The 15,876-nt window shown below is 34.3% G+C and overlaps 1 protein-coding gene and 1 non-coding gene across 4 annotated transcripts in view; both read right to left on the bottom strand.

Moving 5' to 3' along the window:
- Window positions 1–15,876, bottom strand: part of AKAP9 (A-kinase anchoring protein 9) — a 136,493-nt gene that overhangs the window by 103,344 nt on the left and 17,273 nt on the right. For 2 of the 3 annotated variants that reach the window (XM_063100021.1, XM_063100023.1), the window contains exons 2-5: window positions 10,020–10,277; window positions 8,076–8,120; window positions 796–849; window positions 267–437 (exon numbers count right to left, since the gene is read on the bottom strand). In XM_063100021.1, coding sequence (XP_062956091.1) covers window positions 267–437; window positions 796–849; window positions 8,076–8,120; window positions 10,020–10,277 — 528 coding nt within the window. The remainder of the gene's footprint in view (window positions 1–266; window positions 438–795; window positions 850–8,075; window positions 8,121–10,019; window positions 10,278–15,876) is intronic. The other variant, XM_063100022.1, reaches the window with a different exon arrangement.
- LOC134381352 (U6 spliceosomal RNA) lies at window positions 9,793–9,899 on the bottom strand. The gene has a single exon (XR_010023951.1). It is a non-coding gene; the product is annotated as a U6 spliceosomal RNA (small nuclear RNA).

Below are 15,876 nucleotides of genomic sequence, written 5' to 3'. Positions count from 1 at the left end.
GCTGATTACAAAAACATCTGTCCTACTTAAGTAAGTTCAGTCTAGCTATATTACAAAGTTAATAAAAGGGTCCACATTATATCAGTCCTGTTAACAAAGCCCCAGTTTTAAATGGGGTTGTTTACACTATGTACAGGGACAAAAATGAGATGACCTTAAGTTACCATTTAAAAACCCTATCTTTAAAGACTGTACATAAACTATCATTCAAGTTTCCCATTTTTGTTTCTGTGAGTAGCAAACCAAAAGCCACAGAAGGTAAATACCTGCTGAAGTCCTTCGGTCCCATAGGTGGCCTTCATTTCTTCCAGTTCTCGGTTTAACTCTTCAATCTCATGCTGTTTCTCAGCCAACTCATTTTCCATCATCTCTAAGTGGGTCTGACTGAACTGTGCTCCTTGCTCAGAACAAGAATCATCAACACCAAATTCTTCCTCCTAAATCAATTCAAGATTTTAATAATTCAGTACTAGCAACAATCCTTAGGGAGAAAAACTCAAATACTGAATTCCACAGAAAAGTCCACTTTAAAACATCACTCATCATCTGGAAGTCTGCTGGTATGGCAACCTACTATGTTGTTAATGTGATGTATACTTCAAGAGCCTAGAAAGGATATCTTCAAATTCTGTTACAACTGAGTTTTATAATAAAAGGCAGATAACTGTTTTGTTAAATATTAAAAGCATCTAGAAATCACACAAAGAAGTACATGCAAAAAAAAAGCTGTTAGTAAGCCAGATAGTTTTAAATAGTGTAAAATATTAGTATCATGAGTAGTTTTAAATACTGTACCCTTAATAAATTTGTAGGCTTTCCTGTTCTCACCACAGAACTGCAACCATTTACCTGTACAAAAACAATTTCCTGATATATTAAGATCCTAGACAGAACTTTATTTAGCTATCAATAATATTTTTGCTAACTGTATTCATGTCTTGTATGTCTGGGGAAAATACCTCATTGGCAAAAACAAATATAGTGATCAACTTTAATTAAGGTATCTAAAAGGCACTATGATCACTTCAAATTCCAATCATTGCTCAAACATCTGAATGCTTACAATGCAAAAGACACTCTACATATTTTCATTTAAGTGTATTAAAATTCTAAGTGCAGTTTATATATTGTCTTCAGAAGGATAATTACAAGCCTCAAGTTATAAGATCTTCTATAAAATGTTTCCTTAAATTCATTTAAATTATTGTTTTTTCATTAAGCCCTTTTCATTTTCAAGTAAAAATATTTACTGGTAGAAATTTCTTGAAAGCCGGTAAGCAAGTCAAGAGGCAGGAAGAGATGAAGAGGTGAGAACTTCCCCTTAAGAACTTTCTTCTGTGGCTAACATTATGACAGCCATGCCAACCCTGACCAATGTGGAGGTTTTCCATAACATACAAGTATTACTGCCTGTCTCTATCACAGATATTTCGTGGTAGAAGGAAGATTACAGAATATGTCTCTAGAGTTGACCTGGTAGGAGATGAATTTCAGGTCAATTAATCCATTTACTAATTCGTTCTTTCCTCCTAACAAAACCAGCTTCATCCCTGCCCATACCTTGATTATTCACAATTCCATGTTAGCAGATCCAAGATAATGAAGTTGTTACTGTTGAAATACGTAGGATTTATCCTGTCCTAATAGCCTAGAATTAAGATTAGATCCACATGGGCTACAACACTTTAAGAAGTGAAAATCCTAATTAAAAGTTCTTTATCAGATTTTGATTCCTTTGCGTTTATTGTGGTTAATTCTGGAAAACAAAGCTGAAGTAAAAAAATAAAATCATTTCTATGGTAACACAATACTGCAACTGGTGAAAACTATCAGAAGGCAGGAGTACTAACTCTATTAAGATTATTAATATCAAGTCACTTGCAATAACCTTCAAATCAAATACAGTTGACCCTTGAACAACCCAGGGGTTAGAGATGCCGCCCCCTGCATAATCGAAAATCCCCATATAACTTCTGATTTTCCAAAAACTTAACTACTAATAGCCTAATGTTGACTGGAAGCCTTACTGATAACATAAACAATTGATTAACACATATTATGTATTTGTATCACATACTGTATTCTTACAAAAAAGCAAGCCATATAAAAGAAAATGTTATTAAGAAAATCATAATGAAGAGAAAATACATTTACAGTACTGTACTGCATTTATGGATAAGGTAAGTTTATATCATCTATTTACAAGATGAATTCTCTATCAGTACCTACATTAATATTGTCATATATGATACAACAATGTTGTGTCCCTTCCTGCTTTTAATCCAGGTACTCAATTCTCTTCGTTCCTAATAAATGTCCTTTATGCCATTTTTTTTTTTCAGAATAGGGCAGTTTTGTCTGCATTAAAAATCTGTTCAGGCAGATATCCTTTCTCCTCAATGACTTTCTTAATGGTCTATGGAAACTTGTCTGTGGCCCCTTGGTAGGTAGAAGCTGATTCTCCTGCTAGCCTGACATTTTTTAAGCCAAACTCTTTCTAAAATTATCAAACCATCCTTTGCTTGCATTAAATTCTAGTGAGAATCCTTCACCTTCCTTTTACTTTAAGTTGTCATATGATGACTTCTTTTCTCAAATCATATTAGTCTACAGGTATGACTTTCTTTTTTTTTTTGTCTTTTTGTGACCGGTAAGGGGATCGCAACCCTTGGCTTGGTGTCGCCCGCACCGCACTCAGCCAGTGAGCGCACCCGCCATTCTTATATAGGATCCGAACCCGCGGCGGGAGCGCCACTGTGCTCCCAAGCGCTGCACTCTCCCGAGTGCACCATGGGGCCGGCCCGTATGACCTTCTTAATAGCAATTCTTTACCCACATAAAAGCTGCATTTCCAATATGAGATAAAAAGATATTTCACAAAAAATGCAAGGTTTTCATGCCTGCTGGAGTAGCTGCAGCAACAGCTTCATGAATTTCCATCTTTACGCAGGACTGGTTTATTGTGAAAGAGTGGGCAACCACAGCTGAAGACCTCAATCCATGGTACATATAAAAAATTCAACATTTTCTTGTAATGTCATGACTCTAATTGTTGGGAAAAATTCCAACATCACTAGTGGCCCTTCATCTGGGTCCCATGGTGTTATTCAAGGTTTCCGATTTTGCATTAAAAATTATTCAAAATAAGCAAGAACTGTGAGAGATCAACTTTCACTGTGCTATGCCATTTACTGGAGAGGTGAACTGCTCACACAGGGGTGATGACCATCACCAGCATTATTAAGTGAATACTCACAACACTTGAGTTCATCACAATAGCTACAGGAGATAGCCACAAAATTATTACAGTAGTACAGTATGTATTACAGTTAATTTTATGCAGTTATGATTTAATACCACATCTTTGTTGACATTTCACTCAACTGCGAGTGACACCAATAGATTTGTGTGTATTTTGCAGTACTAAGTGATAAAATGGATCAGTATCTATATATATTTTATGCATTCATGACATAACTAGCTTTTTCTTAATTTCCCTATATTTCTAGGCTATACAATTAATATGATTATCTTCAAATATCTATTAAGCAATGGATATCGCTCTAAGTGGTAATAATATCAGTGTTACATAAATTAGCTGTCGATACCTACAGGGTAGAGTATTTATCTCTTTTTCTAACATTAGCCTTCTAACACTATACAGTAAACCTTAATTATGAAAGTAAATCAATAACTTGAAACATGAAGATTTTACTAACAGGCTCCTTCAACTGAAAAAGCTCAACTTCCCTCAATGTCCTTTTTTACTGTGGCATTTGTCAAAGTTATCTAACCTTCCAGCTGTATTAACATATTCTTTCTGAATTCACAGAAGAATTACTCAATCTATATAGATAACTTAAAGATCTGGGAAAGTAAAAGGTACATTTTAAATTTTAAAACATTCTATAGATGTAAGTATCATATAATGACATTGCTATTCAGAAAGAATCAGGGCTGGCCAGTTAGCTCAGTTGGTTAGGCCAGTGCTCATAGCACCAAGATCCAAAGATGTGGCATTTAATCCCTGTACTGGCCAGCCAAAAAAAATTAAATAACTACATTAAAATTTTTAAATAAATAAATAAAGGGAGTTGATGATTTATCAGAAAGAATCAGAGGAATGATAATTTTTATTGTATAACTATAAAATGGCCTTCACACAAAACTCATCTTTTTAATGGACATTAGTTTTAAAACATAAAAGAATAACTCATCCTTAATTTATTTATGATTAATACCTATTCTTATTATACTTAATTTGGAAATACATAATTCAAAACAACAATGGTGTTTTGTAAAAAATTAGAAGAATCTGATGGTTCACAAAGTTCATGAAAATTACAGGAGTTCAATGTGCTTAGCTGACTTATGGAGTTGGAGTCAAGTAACTACAGAGGTTAAGATCACTCATTCAAAGACAAAGTTGAGAAGCTAAGATTATGTTATTTTATGGCTATAGGCTATGTCTCCAGCTCCAGTCACTTCACAGAAGTCATGAATACTACAAGCAACTTGCTTAAGAAATACTGAACAACTGGACAAAATCCATGAGAGCGCATGACCTATCATTTCATCTTTCAATACACAGCAAAGCAGATTGTATTACTACCAACTTCCTCCAAATAACATTGCTTGTTTTATTACCAACTTCCTCCAAATAACCCTGCTCAAAAGGTGTCAAAAATAATTCACGTAGACATGGCATTCTGGATGTGAAATGTCCCTTCATCAAGGATTGAAGATGATTCTATATGATTTAATTTCTAAGAAGGATATTTTTTATTCAGTCTGATTTCTCCAGTGCACATAAATTGAGTATATATACAGAAGAGTATAAAATTATGGAAATAAAATTATTTGACTAATTCTTTCTAGTACTAAACCCATTTCTCAACCTAATCAGTATACTAGCTACAAAAGTCAAGAACATTAAAAACACACCATATCTATACATTTACTGTTTCCAAATGAAGTTCTAAATAAACATATTATCAGAATCTGAAATTCTTCTGAGAATAATTTGCTAAAGGGATCCTCATCACTCGTTTCACTTAAACAAACACTGTACTAAATATTCTCAAGATTATATTTAGACAACTACCTTGGGAGGTATATAACTACCCTGTGAGGTAGATACTATTACCACTGTTTTATAGGTAAGGAAACTGTATTTTAGAGTTTCAGTGATGTGCCCAGGTTCATACAGCTTGGAGGTGATAAAGTTAAAATTTGAACACAGGACTTTCTGGCTTGAAAGCCCCTGCTCTTTTACATCACCTGTTTCTCTACTTACCAGAAAAATGACAGTGATATCTCGGCAAAATATAAGATAATTATGTGACTTGTGATTAAAACTATGTGATTTTTGAAATTTTAGAATATTCAAATACAAACCAGAGCAGCCAATATTATTAAACATTGCAAGCAAATCTAGCATTTGTAGTGAAGTTATAATGAATGTGTTTCCCAGAAAGGAATCTCTTTTTTGGGGGGTGTTACTGAGAGATAATTCCTTAAGAGTTCCAAAATGAAAAGTATTACAGTGTGAGAATTATCAGGTTATAAATGTGATCTGTTGATGATTCTTCCGTCTTCTGAATGGGTTAATATGGCTTAGAAGTCCTCTGTAATTCTAGTTCAGTCAAGCCAGTCTAACATCATTAAATAGAGTAGCTACAGCTTCAAAACTAGCCCAGAGCATCATGGATCCAACCAGTATCCATATCAGCAATCTTGATATTACCGAATATTTCACAAACTATCAATTTTCCTTCTATGTTTTCTATAGTCATAGTGAATATGTGAGGTTCTCAAAGTATAACCCATTGTGAATCCAGATGTAATATGCATAATATTACAAGGGTAATATTTAATTCAAATCAAGTCAAATCTGTCAAAAATTATTTAATAATTATCTTTTTTCAATACAATCTTCTAAGTCACTGTTTTTTCCAAACTGTAAGGCCATTAATTTCGGTTTTTTGACCAACATTAAAAAGAAAAAGTAATATGGGATACGTTGTATTGTAAGTGTATGTATCTTTCCAGAACCTTGCTTGGAAAAAAAAAAAATGTATGTACACGTATATATTTATTCATGTACAATTACTCATGTGTATAAGTATACATATATGTGTAACTATTTATGTATAAAAAATTATATGTATACATGTAAAATGTATTTCTTGCTGTGAGCCATGATCAACAAGTATGATAAATACTGCTCTAAGTTTTATCTATAGTGTTTACATTTAAGTACAACTTCTACCTTACTTTGAAACACATCGTATTTACTGGGTATCACAGATATTTAGTTTCGATACATTTTTCTGGACCTCATAATTCCCACCAGTTATTTAATTTAAAAAATTCGGGTTAAGAGCTCTCTCTTGCTCTCTCTGCTCCCACCATCTTGCAATGTGAGATCCCTGGGTCACTGCAGCCACCACCAGATGGACTTTGGACTTCCCAGCCTCAGAAACTGTAAACAAAAAGTTTCATTTTCTTTACAAATCAAAAAAAAAAAAAAAAAAAAAAGGTAAAAAAGTCCTATTGTTCCAATATTATTATTTACATTTTCATAAAGAGAATCTGAAAATCATCATCTTTTGATGTCTTCAACCTTTCAAATCTATATTAATAAAATTAAATACTGTTACACTATACCAGTGTGAGAAAATGGCTATATAAATTTTAACCAAATTTCTTGAGCATGTATGGGATAGTCTGACCTATAGCCAACTGGTGTATAAAAAAAATTTCACTTTAATGTAAAGAAAAAAATGCACTTTGTGGGGTTCTGGGGTGCTTCAAAGATATAGGTAGTACAAGCACCAAACCACCTGAGACTTTCAATAAAAAAAGACAAGCTATAAGAAGGCACTATAGAAAGAAAAAAGTATTTTCATATATATGCCACAAATTTAAAGTCCTGACAGCAGACTCTCTGAATTGCAAGTGGTGATTTAAAATCAAGATAACTCCTATAGGGACAACTTTATGTAGCCTTAATCAGGCACCAATTTATCTACATAATGTTGGTTAATTATTTTCCTAACCAGATTACTAAAAAGTATATTTAAAAAGCACATTAAACTTCTGAAGTGTCAAAGTTTTTGCTTCCATTAGCAATCTAAAACAGTAATATGTTCATTTAAGAACATGAATTTTTGGGCCGGCCCTGTGGCTTACTCGGGAGAGTGCGGCGCTGATAGTGCTGAGGCCGCGGGTTCAGACCCTACATAGGGATGGCCGGTGCGCGCACTGGCTGAGCGTGGTGCAGAGCACACCGTGCCGAGGGTTGCGATCCCCTTACTGGTCAAAAAAAAAAGAACATGAATTTTTTTTTTCCTATTAGAAATCTGCAATAAATTGAGACTTATAGAATACACTGAATTGCTGAACCATTCAGAGTCTGGAATAGTTCTCCATGTCCTCAAATTCTGGACCAAAGAAATGATGATCACATTTAAAAGAATAAGAAAATGATAACAAAATGATATAACACCATTACCAACACATAAACAAGCTATTTCCTAAAGTGGCCGATGCCTATATAAGCCATTATCATCTAAAATAAAAACTATTGCAACATTAATTTCAACAAATGAGTTTATAAGATTAACTAGAATTTAAACATTTGTAAAAAGCATTACTTAAAATGATATATCCTATATTATGAAATTTTTACTGTGCTAATTATAGATATCTTGTAACAATCAAGTATCCTAGAAACTTAATATCAAATAATTTCTCAGAAACTAAAGCAGGGCCTCTATCTAATTAAGAACCAAGCTACTCAAAAACAGTTAAGACCTTAGCTAACAATCTGAAAAAAGATATCTCAGTAAAACATAATCTTCAGGTTTTCTAGTCCTTTACATTATATTGTTATATTTTATATTTATAAAAATGCAGTAGAAGCATGTGAATTACAAGAAATAAATTTGATTTACAACCAATAATTTCAACAATAATTAAAATATCAATTTTATTTATGACATTTGAAATCATAATATAATTTAATATAATAAAATATTATTTATTTATAATATAATATAATAAAGTCTTACCTCTGAACTGTAATCATCTGCTGTGGTTGAAATTTCACTTTCTGGCTAAAATAAAAGTAAAAGCCAATTATAATTCTGACTTTTGGGGTATTTTTGGCTAAACATTGTACTTTACTAAGCCATTAGTGTTGATACCATATAATTGAAAACCCACATAAAATACCGCTAAAAAAAACTAGTAAAAATTATTCAAATCTTTAAAAATTTCACTTAATTATGAACCACAATGGCAAAATAATACACCTGAAGTTTATTGCTAGGCATGTTTCTAAATATAAAAGTATCAAGAGGTACTTTCACACAGGGTCTTGTATACAGCACATATCATCTGTAAGGCAAAAGCACTAAGTAAGACACCATTCCTCTTATCCTTGTACCTATTTTAAACAAAACAAAGTCCTAAAATGCTACTGTCAGAAAAGTTCAGTTTCTCCAAAAGAATTAAATCTTGATGCTAAAAAAGTAATAAAGAAAAAAACCCAAACCACCTTTGTTGTTATAATACCCTCGCAGCTTACAAAGCACTTTGAAAGACACTCTTGTTTCACCAACACATCCCTGGCATTTGGGTATGTAGTCAGTAGCTTTTCCAAACTTCCCTTAGCTAAGAAGTAGTAGGAAGAGTCAAGGAGCTAATTCAAATGTTCTGACTCCAAAAGTACTGCTTTCACTGTCCATTTTCTCATCTAACCTAAGAATCTCACTTTACTGGTGAGGAAAGTGAAATCCAGAGAGTTTCACCCTTCCATTCAACAAATATTCACTGTCACTGTCTCCTTTCTCATTTACACCTATGGAAGTTTTATTCAACATTCAAGACCAAGTTCATGCATTCATGACATACCTAACACAAAATTTTCCAATGTATTTAACTGGAAAAAAGCCACATGCAATTAAAACTTGTGTTTTTTAAGAGTTTGCTATACATCAAAATCATGCTGTTTCCATATTAATATGCCATGACACAATCCAAATCATCATCTGCCCTGTCCAACACTCTTCCTCCTAAGCAACCCATCCTTCTCTAAACCTGGTCTTGGTTAGTAGCCCCACCATTCCACCCACCATCCCAATCCAGCCTTAATTTCTCCTTCATCTCTTTATCCTGGAAAATTACATCATTAAGCAGGAGGAATTAACATTCATTGAGCACCTACTATGGGCCAGGTGCAATCTCCAGCCCCTCATCATTACCTCCATCCCATCCTCATCACTTTGTGATCCATTTAAAATCAAACTGCCTATGGTTTCCAGATCACAGCACACTGTTTTGCGTCTTTGCAAATGCTATTTCTTCTGCACAGAGGTTACCTCCCTCACTTCTTTGCCTCTAGCTAACTCCAACTCATACTTATCCAAGGCTAATTTGGGCATTTCTTACACTCTACAGTACCATGTACACCATCACTAGCATAGCTCTAATCAAAGTACACTGTAAATCTTTACATCTGCCTTCTGCACTAGACCGATTTTCCTAAAGAGCAGACACTGTCATATCCATCTTTGTATCCTTGGTGCTCAATTCTTGGGGTGTCACAGGTGCTAATAAATGTCTCTTGAATTAAGCTCAAAAAACTCCCTCTCAGTGGTTATTAAATATTTTAGGTGTGACTGTTTAGTTACCATACTACTGAAACTTTCTTTTTAAAAAATTTTTATTTTATTTTTTTCATTGTACATGTCTATGGGGTACAATTTGTGATTTCAATACACGCATAAAAATATGGAATGTTTCACAAATTTGCGTATCATCCTTGCATAGGGGCCATGCTAATCTTCTCTGTATTATCCCTATTTTAGTATATGTGCTGCCAAAGCGAGCACTGAGACTTTCGAAACGACGTAAAACTCAAGATGAAACTGCACAGGGTGCTAAGGACTGTTGTCATTACAACCACTGACCATTTAGAACTATAATGTTTAAAAATCTGGATGAATACTCACTTCAACAGAGAAGACCTGGTCATGCCTGATTATTTCTCCACTATTTAGAGCTCTCATTACTGTGGATTCAGGAGTCGCGGCTGATCCTACTCTCTGAGAATTATTTACGTACATCTCATCACTCTGTGACTGATCAATATTCAAGCCATGATATGTCGACACAGCCTGTTTATTGCTTGAGGTTTTTCTCTTTTTTTTCTGTTTCTTGGAAGGATTCTGCCCATCAGATTGAGCTTTTCTTTGTCGAAACTGGGCAAGCTACAGAAAAAAAGAAATTGTCATTATTGTCAGAAAATTTTTCTGCATTGTCACAAAAAAAAAAAGCAACCTTGGGGGGTGACTTTCTTTAAAAGATCAAACTATCGCTAAATAAAAATGTAAAATAAAGGACAATGTAAATCTTTACCATAAGAATAACCAGGTACTTCTGAATGAACCTACTGAAATATTGAGGGGTAAGAACTGAAAATATCATGGATGAAGAAAAGAAAATTAGCCCAGTTAGGTAGAATAGAGGAAGACTAGGCACTCTCATTCACCATTTGGTGAGACTGTAATCTCTGGATTTGGTATTATATGTACACATATACATACACACAAGATTACACACATACTCACACATATACAGCTCTAAATGCACTTGCTTTGTGGAATTTGAGACTTCTACTTTATACTAAAGATAATTAGCCTATACAAAAAAACTCAGCCATACCAGTGGTCACTGCAGCCTTTTTTATAATGGGAAAAAAATAGAAATAATTTAAATGTCAAACAGGAGTGCTTTCCAGCCCTTAATCATTTGCACATCATCAAGATTTTTGCCATATCCTAGCGCCACCTAGATATACCATTTTTCTTAACATGTTTTAACAAGTGTGCTTTTCTTATTTTAAAAGGAGACTTTCTATCCCTGGTATAAATTTAAAGTCAGTATCCTTTATGATTTCTTTCAGAAAAATAAACATAAATAAATACAATTAAAAAACTATTAAAATTTTAGTTAGATACTGTTAAAGACAATGAGAGAACTAGGCAAATGTTAAAAGGTTGTTAAGGATATACAAGCATCAAACAGATTTTTGGCTATCATAAGCAGATGGAATAAAAGAAAACTGGAAAAAGTAATAACTATCTTACAGTATTTTAGGGTAAGGATAAATATCTAAAATATCTCATCACCACCTAAAAAATCAGAAGTAGGCATTACATGCTGTACACAACACTGGATTAACTACAGTGAATCCGTATTAAAAGTATTAACGCAAACTATTACTGTTAATAAATATGTTCATGATACAGCAGTAGGTATAAAACAGTATTTCAGTATAATCTATTTTTTATGAAAGGAAAATTATGTGCACCTCTTTTCAACAAGGACAAGCAAGGCAGGCCTCAGGCTCATAGCCTTCAACAATTACCTCCAGCTTGAACTTAGTGACACTGTACTCATTGGCAAAGATGAATTCTGGAAGAATATAATCATAATAACTTTGATGTATCTCTGGACTTGAGAATGCAAGTGTTTTTACTTTTGCTCATTTGAAATTTCCTTTTTTTATGCAATAAATTTTCAAAAATTTATATGAAGCAACTACTCATTCCTAACTTTAATTTAAGCCTTTTTTTTTTTTTTTTTAGCCACTGCCTGATTTTTTTTTTTTTTTTTAATTTTATTATGTCGATATACATTGTGGCTGATTATTGCTCCCCATCACCAAAACCTCCCTCCCTTCTCCCTCCCCCCAACAATGTCCTTTCTGTTTGCTTGTCGAGTCAACTTCAAGTAACTGTGGTTGTTATATCTTCTCCCTCCCCTCCCCAGTTTTTTTTTTTTTGTGTGTGTGTGTGTGTGTGAATTTATATATTAATTTTTAGCTCCCACCAATAAGTGAGAACATGTGGTATTTCTCTTTCTGTGCCTGACTTGTTTCGCTTAATATAATTCTCTCGAGGTCCATCCACGTTGTTGCAAATGGCAGTATTTCATTCGTTTTTATAGCTGAGTAGTATTCCATTGTGTAGATGTACCACATTTTCCGTATCCACTCATCCGATGATGGACATTTGGGCTGGTTCCAACGCTTGGCTATTGTAAAGAGTGCTGCGATGAACATTGGGGAACAGGTATACCTTCGACTTGATGATTTCCATTCCTCTGGGTATATTCCCAACAGTGGGACAGCTGGGTCGTATGGTAGATCTATCTGCAATTGTTTGAGGAACCTCCATACCATTTTCCATAGAGGCTGCACCATTTTGCAGTCCCACCAACAATGTATGAGAGTTCCTTTTTCTCTGCAACCTCGCCAGCATTTATCGTTCAGTCTTTTGGATTTTAGCCATCCTAACTGGGGTTAGATGGTATCTCAATGTGGTTTTGATTTGCATTTCCCGGATGCTGAGTGATGTTGAGCATTTTTTCATATGTCTGTTGGCCATTTGGATATCTTCCTTAGAGAAATGCCTACTTAGCTCTTTTGCCCATTTTTTAATTGGGTTGCTTGTTTTCTTCTTGTAAAGTTGTTTGAGTTCCTTATATATTCTGGATATTAATCCTTTGTCAGATGTATATTTTGCAAATATTTTCTCCCACTCTGTTGGTTGTCTTTTAACTCTGTTAAGTGTTTCTTTTGCTGTGCAGAAGCTTTTTAGTTTGATATAATCCCATTTGTTTATTTTTCCTTTGGTTGCCCGTGCTTTTGGGGTCGTATTCATGAAGTCTGTGTCCAGTCCTATTTCCTGAAGTGTTTCTCCTATGTTTTCTTTAAGAAGTTTTATTGTTTCAGGGTGTATATTTAAATCCTTAATCCATTTTGAGTTGATTTTAGTATACGTCCCTTCCCCAGTGAATAGGCTTGGTGCCTTTGTCAAAGATCAGATGGAAGTGTGTGGGTTGATTTCTGGATTCTCTATTCTATTCCATTGGTCAGTGTGTCTCTTTTTATGCCAGTACCATACTGTTTTGGTTATTATAGCTTTGTAGTATAGCTTAAAGTCAGGTAGTGTTATGCCTCCAGCTTTATTTTTTTTGCTCAGCATTGCTTTGGCTATGCGTGGTCTTTTATTGTTCCATATAAATGTGTGGATAGTTTTTTCCATTTGTGAGAAAAATGTCTTTGGAATTTTGATGGGGATTGCATTGAATTTGTATATCACTTTGGGTAGTATGGACATTTTCACTATGTTGATTCTTCTAAGCCAAGAGCATGGGATATCTTTCCATCTTCTTGTATCCTCTCTAATTTCTCTCAGCAGTGGTTTGTAGTTCTCATTATAGAGATTTTTCACCTCCTTGGTTAACTCAATTCCTAAGTATTTTATTTTTTTGGTGGCTACTGTAAATGGGCAGGCTTTCTTGATTTCTCATTCTGCATGTTCACTATTGGAGAGAAGAAATGCTACTGATTTTTGAGTGTTGATTTTGTATCCTGCTACTGTGCTGAAATCATTTATCAATTCCAACAGTTTTTTTGTAGAGGTTTTAGGCTGTTCAATATATAGGATCATGTCATCTGCAAACAGGGACAGTTTGACTTCATCTTTTACAATCTGGATGTCCTTTATTTCCTTCTCTTCTCTGATTGCTCTGGCTAGTACTTCCAACACTATGATGAATAGCAGTGGTGAGAGTGGGCATCCTTGTCTAGTTCCTGTTCTTAAAGGAAAAGCTTTCAGCTTTTCCCCATTCAGGATGATATTGGCAGTGGGTTTGGCATATATGGCTTTAATTATGTTGAGATACATTCCCTCTATACCTAACTTATACAGGGTCTTTGTCATGAATGAGTGCTGAACTTTATCAAATGCTTTTTCAGCATCTATAGAGATGATCATATGGTCCTTGTGTTTGACTGTATTAATATGGTGTATGACATTTATTGATTTGTGTATGTTGAACCAACCTTGCATCCCTGGGATGAATCCCACTTGATCGTGGTGAATAATTTTACGTATGTGTTGCTGTATTCTGTTTGCTAGTAATTTAGTGAGGATTTCTGCATCTATATTCATCAAGGATATCGGCCTGTAGTTTTCTTTTTGGGTTATATCTTTACCTGGTTTTGGTATTAGGATGATGTTTGCTTCATAGAATGAGTTTGGGAGATTTGCGTCCGTTTCAATCTTTTGGAATAGTTTGTAAAGAATCGGTGTCAATTCCTCTTTGAATGTTTGGTAAAATTCTGCTGTGAATCCATCTGGTCCTGGGCTTTTCTTTGTTGGGAGCCTTCTGATAACAGCTTCAATCTCCTTTATTGTTATTGGTCTGTTCAAATTTTCTACGTCTTCACGGTTCAGTTTTGGGAGCTTGTGTGTGTCCAGAAATTTATCCATTTCCTCCAGATTTTCAAATTTGTTGGCGTATAGTTGTTTATAGTAGTCTCGAATGATTCCTTGTATTTCAGATGAATCAGTTGTAATATCGCCTTTTTCATTTCTAATTTTTGTTATTTGAGTCTTCTCTCTTCTATTTTTTGTTAGCCATGCTAATGGTTTGTCAATTTTATTTATCTTTTCAAAAAACCAACTTTTTGAGTCGTTGATCTTTTGAATTGTTTTTTGGTTTTCAATTTCATTCAGTTCTGCTCTGATCTTAATGATTTCTTTCCGTCTGCTAACTTTAGGTTTGGATTGTTCTTGTTTTTCTAGTTCTTTAAGGTGAAGTGTTAGCTTGTTCACTTGCCATCTTTCCATTCTTCTGAAGTGAGCGTTTAATGCAATAAATTTCCCCCTCAATACTGCTTTTGCAGTATCCCACAGGTTTTGGTATGATGTATCATTGTTTTCATTAGTTTCAATAAATTTTTTGATTTCCTGCTTGATTTCTTCTTGGACCCATATGTCATTAAGTAGAATGCTGTTTAATTTCCATGTGTTTGTATAGTTTCCAGAGTTTCGTTTGTTATTAATTTCTAGTTTTAATCCATTGTGGTCTGAGAAGATACATGGGATAATTCCAATTTTTTTGAATTTATTGAGACTTGATTTGTGACCTAATATGTGATCTATCTTGGAGAATGATCCATGTGCTGATGAGAAGAATGAATATTCTGAGGTTGTTGGATGGAATGTTCTGTAGATATCTGCCAATTCCAATTGGTCTAGAGTCTTGTTTAGATCTTGTGTTTCTCTACTGATTCTTTGCCTAGATGATCTGTCTAATATTGACAGTGGGGTGTTCAGGTCCCCTGCTATTATGGTATTAGTGTCTATTTCCTTCTTTAGGTCTAATAGAGTTTGTTTTATAAATCTGGCTGCTCCAACATTGGGTGCGTACATATTTATGATTGTTATGTCTTCTTGATGGATCAGTCCTTTTATCATTAAGTAGTGTCCCTCATTGACTCTTTTTATGGTTTTTAGTTTAAAGTCTATTTTGTCAGATATAAGAATAGCTAGTCCAGCTCGTTTTTCTTTTCTGTTTGCATGGTAAATCTTTTTCCATCCTTTCACTCTTAGTCTGTGTGAATCTTTATGGGTGAGGTGGGTCTCTTGTAGGCAGCATATAGTTGGGTCCTCCTTTTTGATCCAGTCAGCCAGTCTGTGTCTTTTGATTGGGGAATTTAAGCCTTTTACATTAAGAGTTGTTATTGAAAGGTGCTGATTTATTCCTAGCATTTTATTGGTTGGTTGGTTGTCTTAGGTGTCTTTTGTTCCTTGCTTTCTGATTTACTGTTTTGTTTCTGTGTTTGTTGGTCCCTTAGGTTGTAGATAGCGTTTTTGTTTGCTCGTTTTCTCTTCATGAATGCCATTTTTATTATACTAGTGGGTATTGATTTTTGTTGGGTTTTTATGGCAGTGGTAGTTATTTTTCAGGAACCAAACCCAGTACTCCCTTGAGGATTTCTTGTAAGGGTGG

Source organism: Cynocephalus volans, chromosome 6 (assembly GCF_027409185.1).
Source record: "Cynocephalus volans isolate mCynVol1 chromosome 6, mCynVol1.pri, whole genome shotgun sequence".
Lineage (NCBI taxonomy): Eukaryota > Metazoa > Chordata > Mammalia > Dermoptera > Cynocephalidae > Cynocephalus > Cynocephalus volans.
The sequence above is the reverse complement of the archived record's forward strand: the minus strand, read 5'-3'. Positions and strand labels throughout refer to the sequence as shown.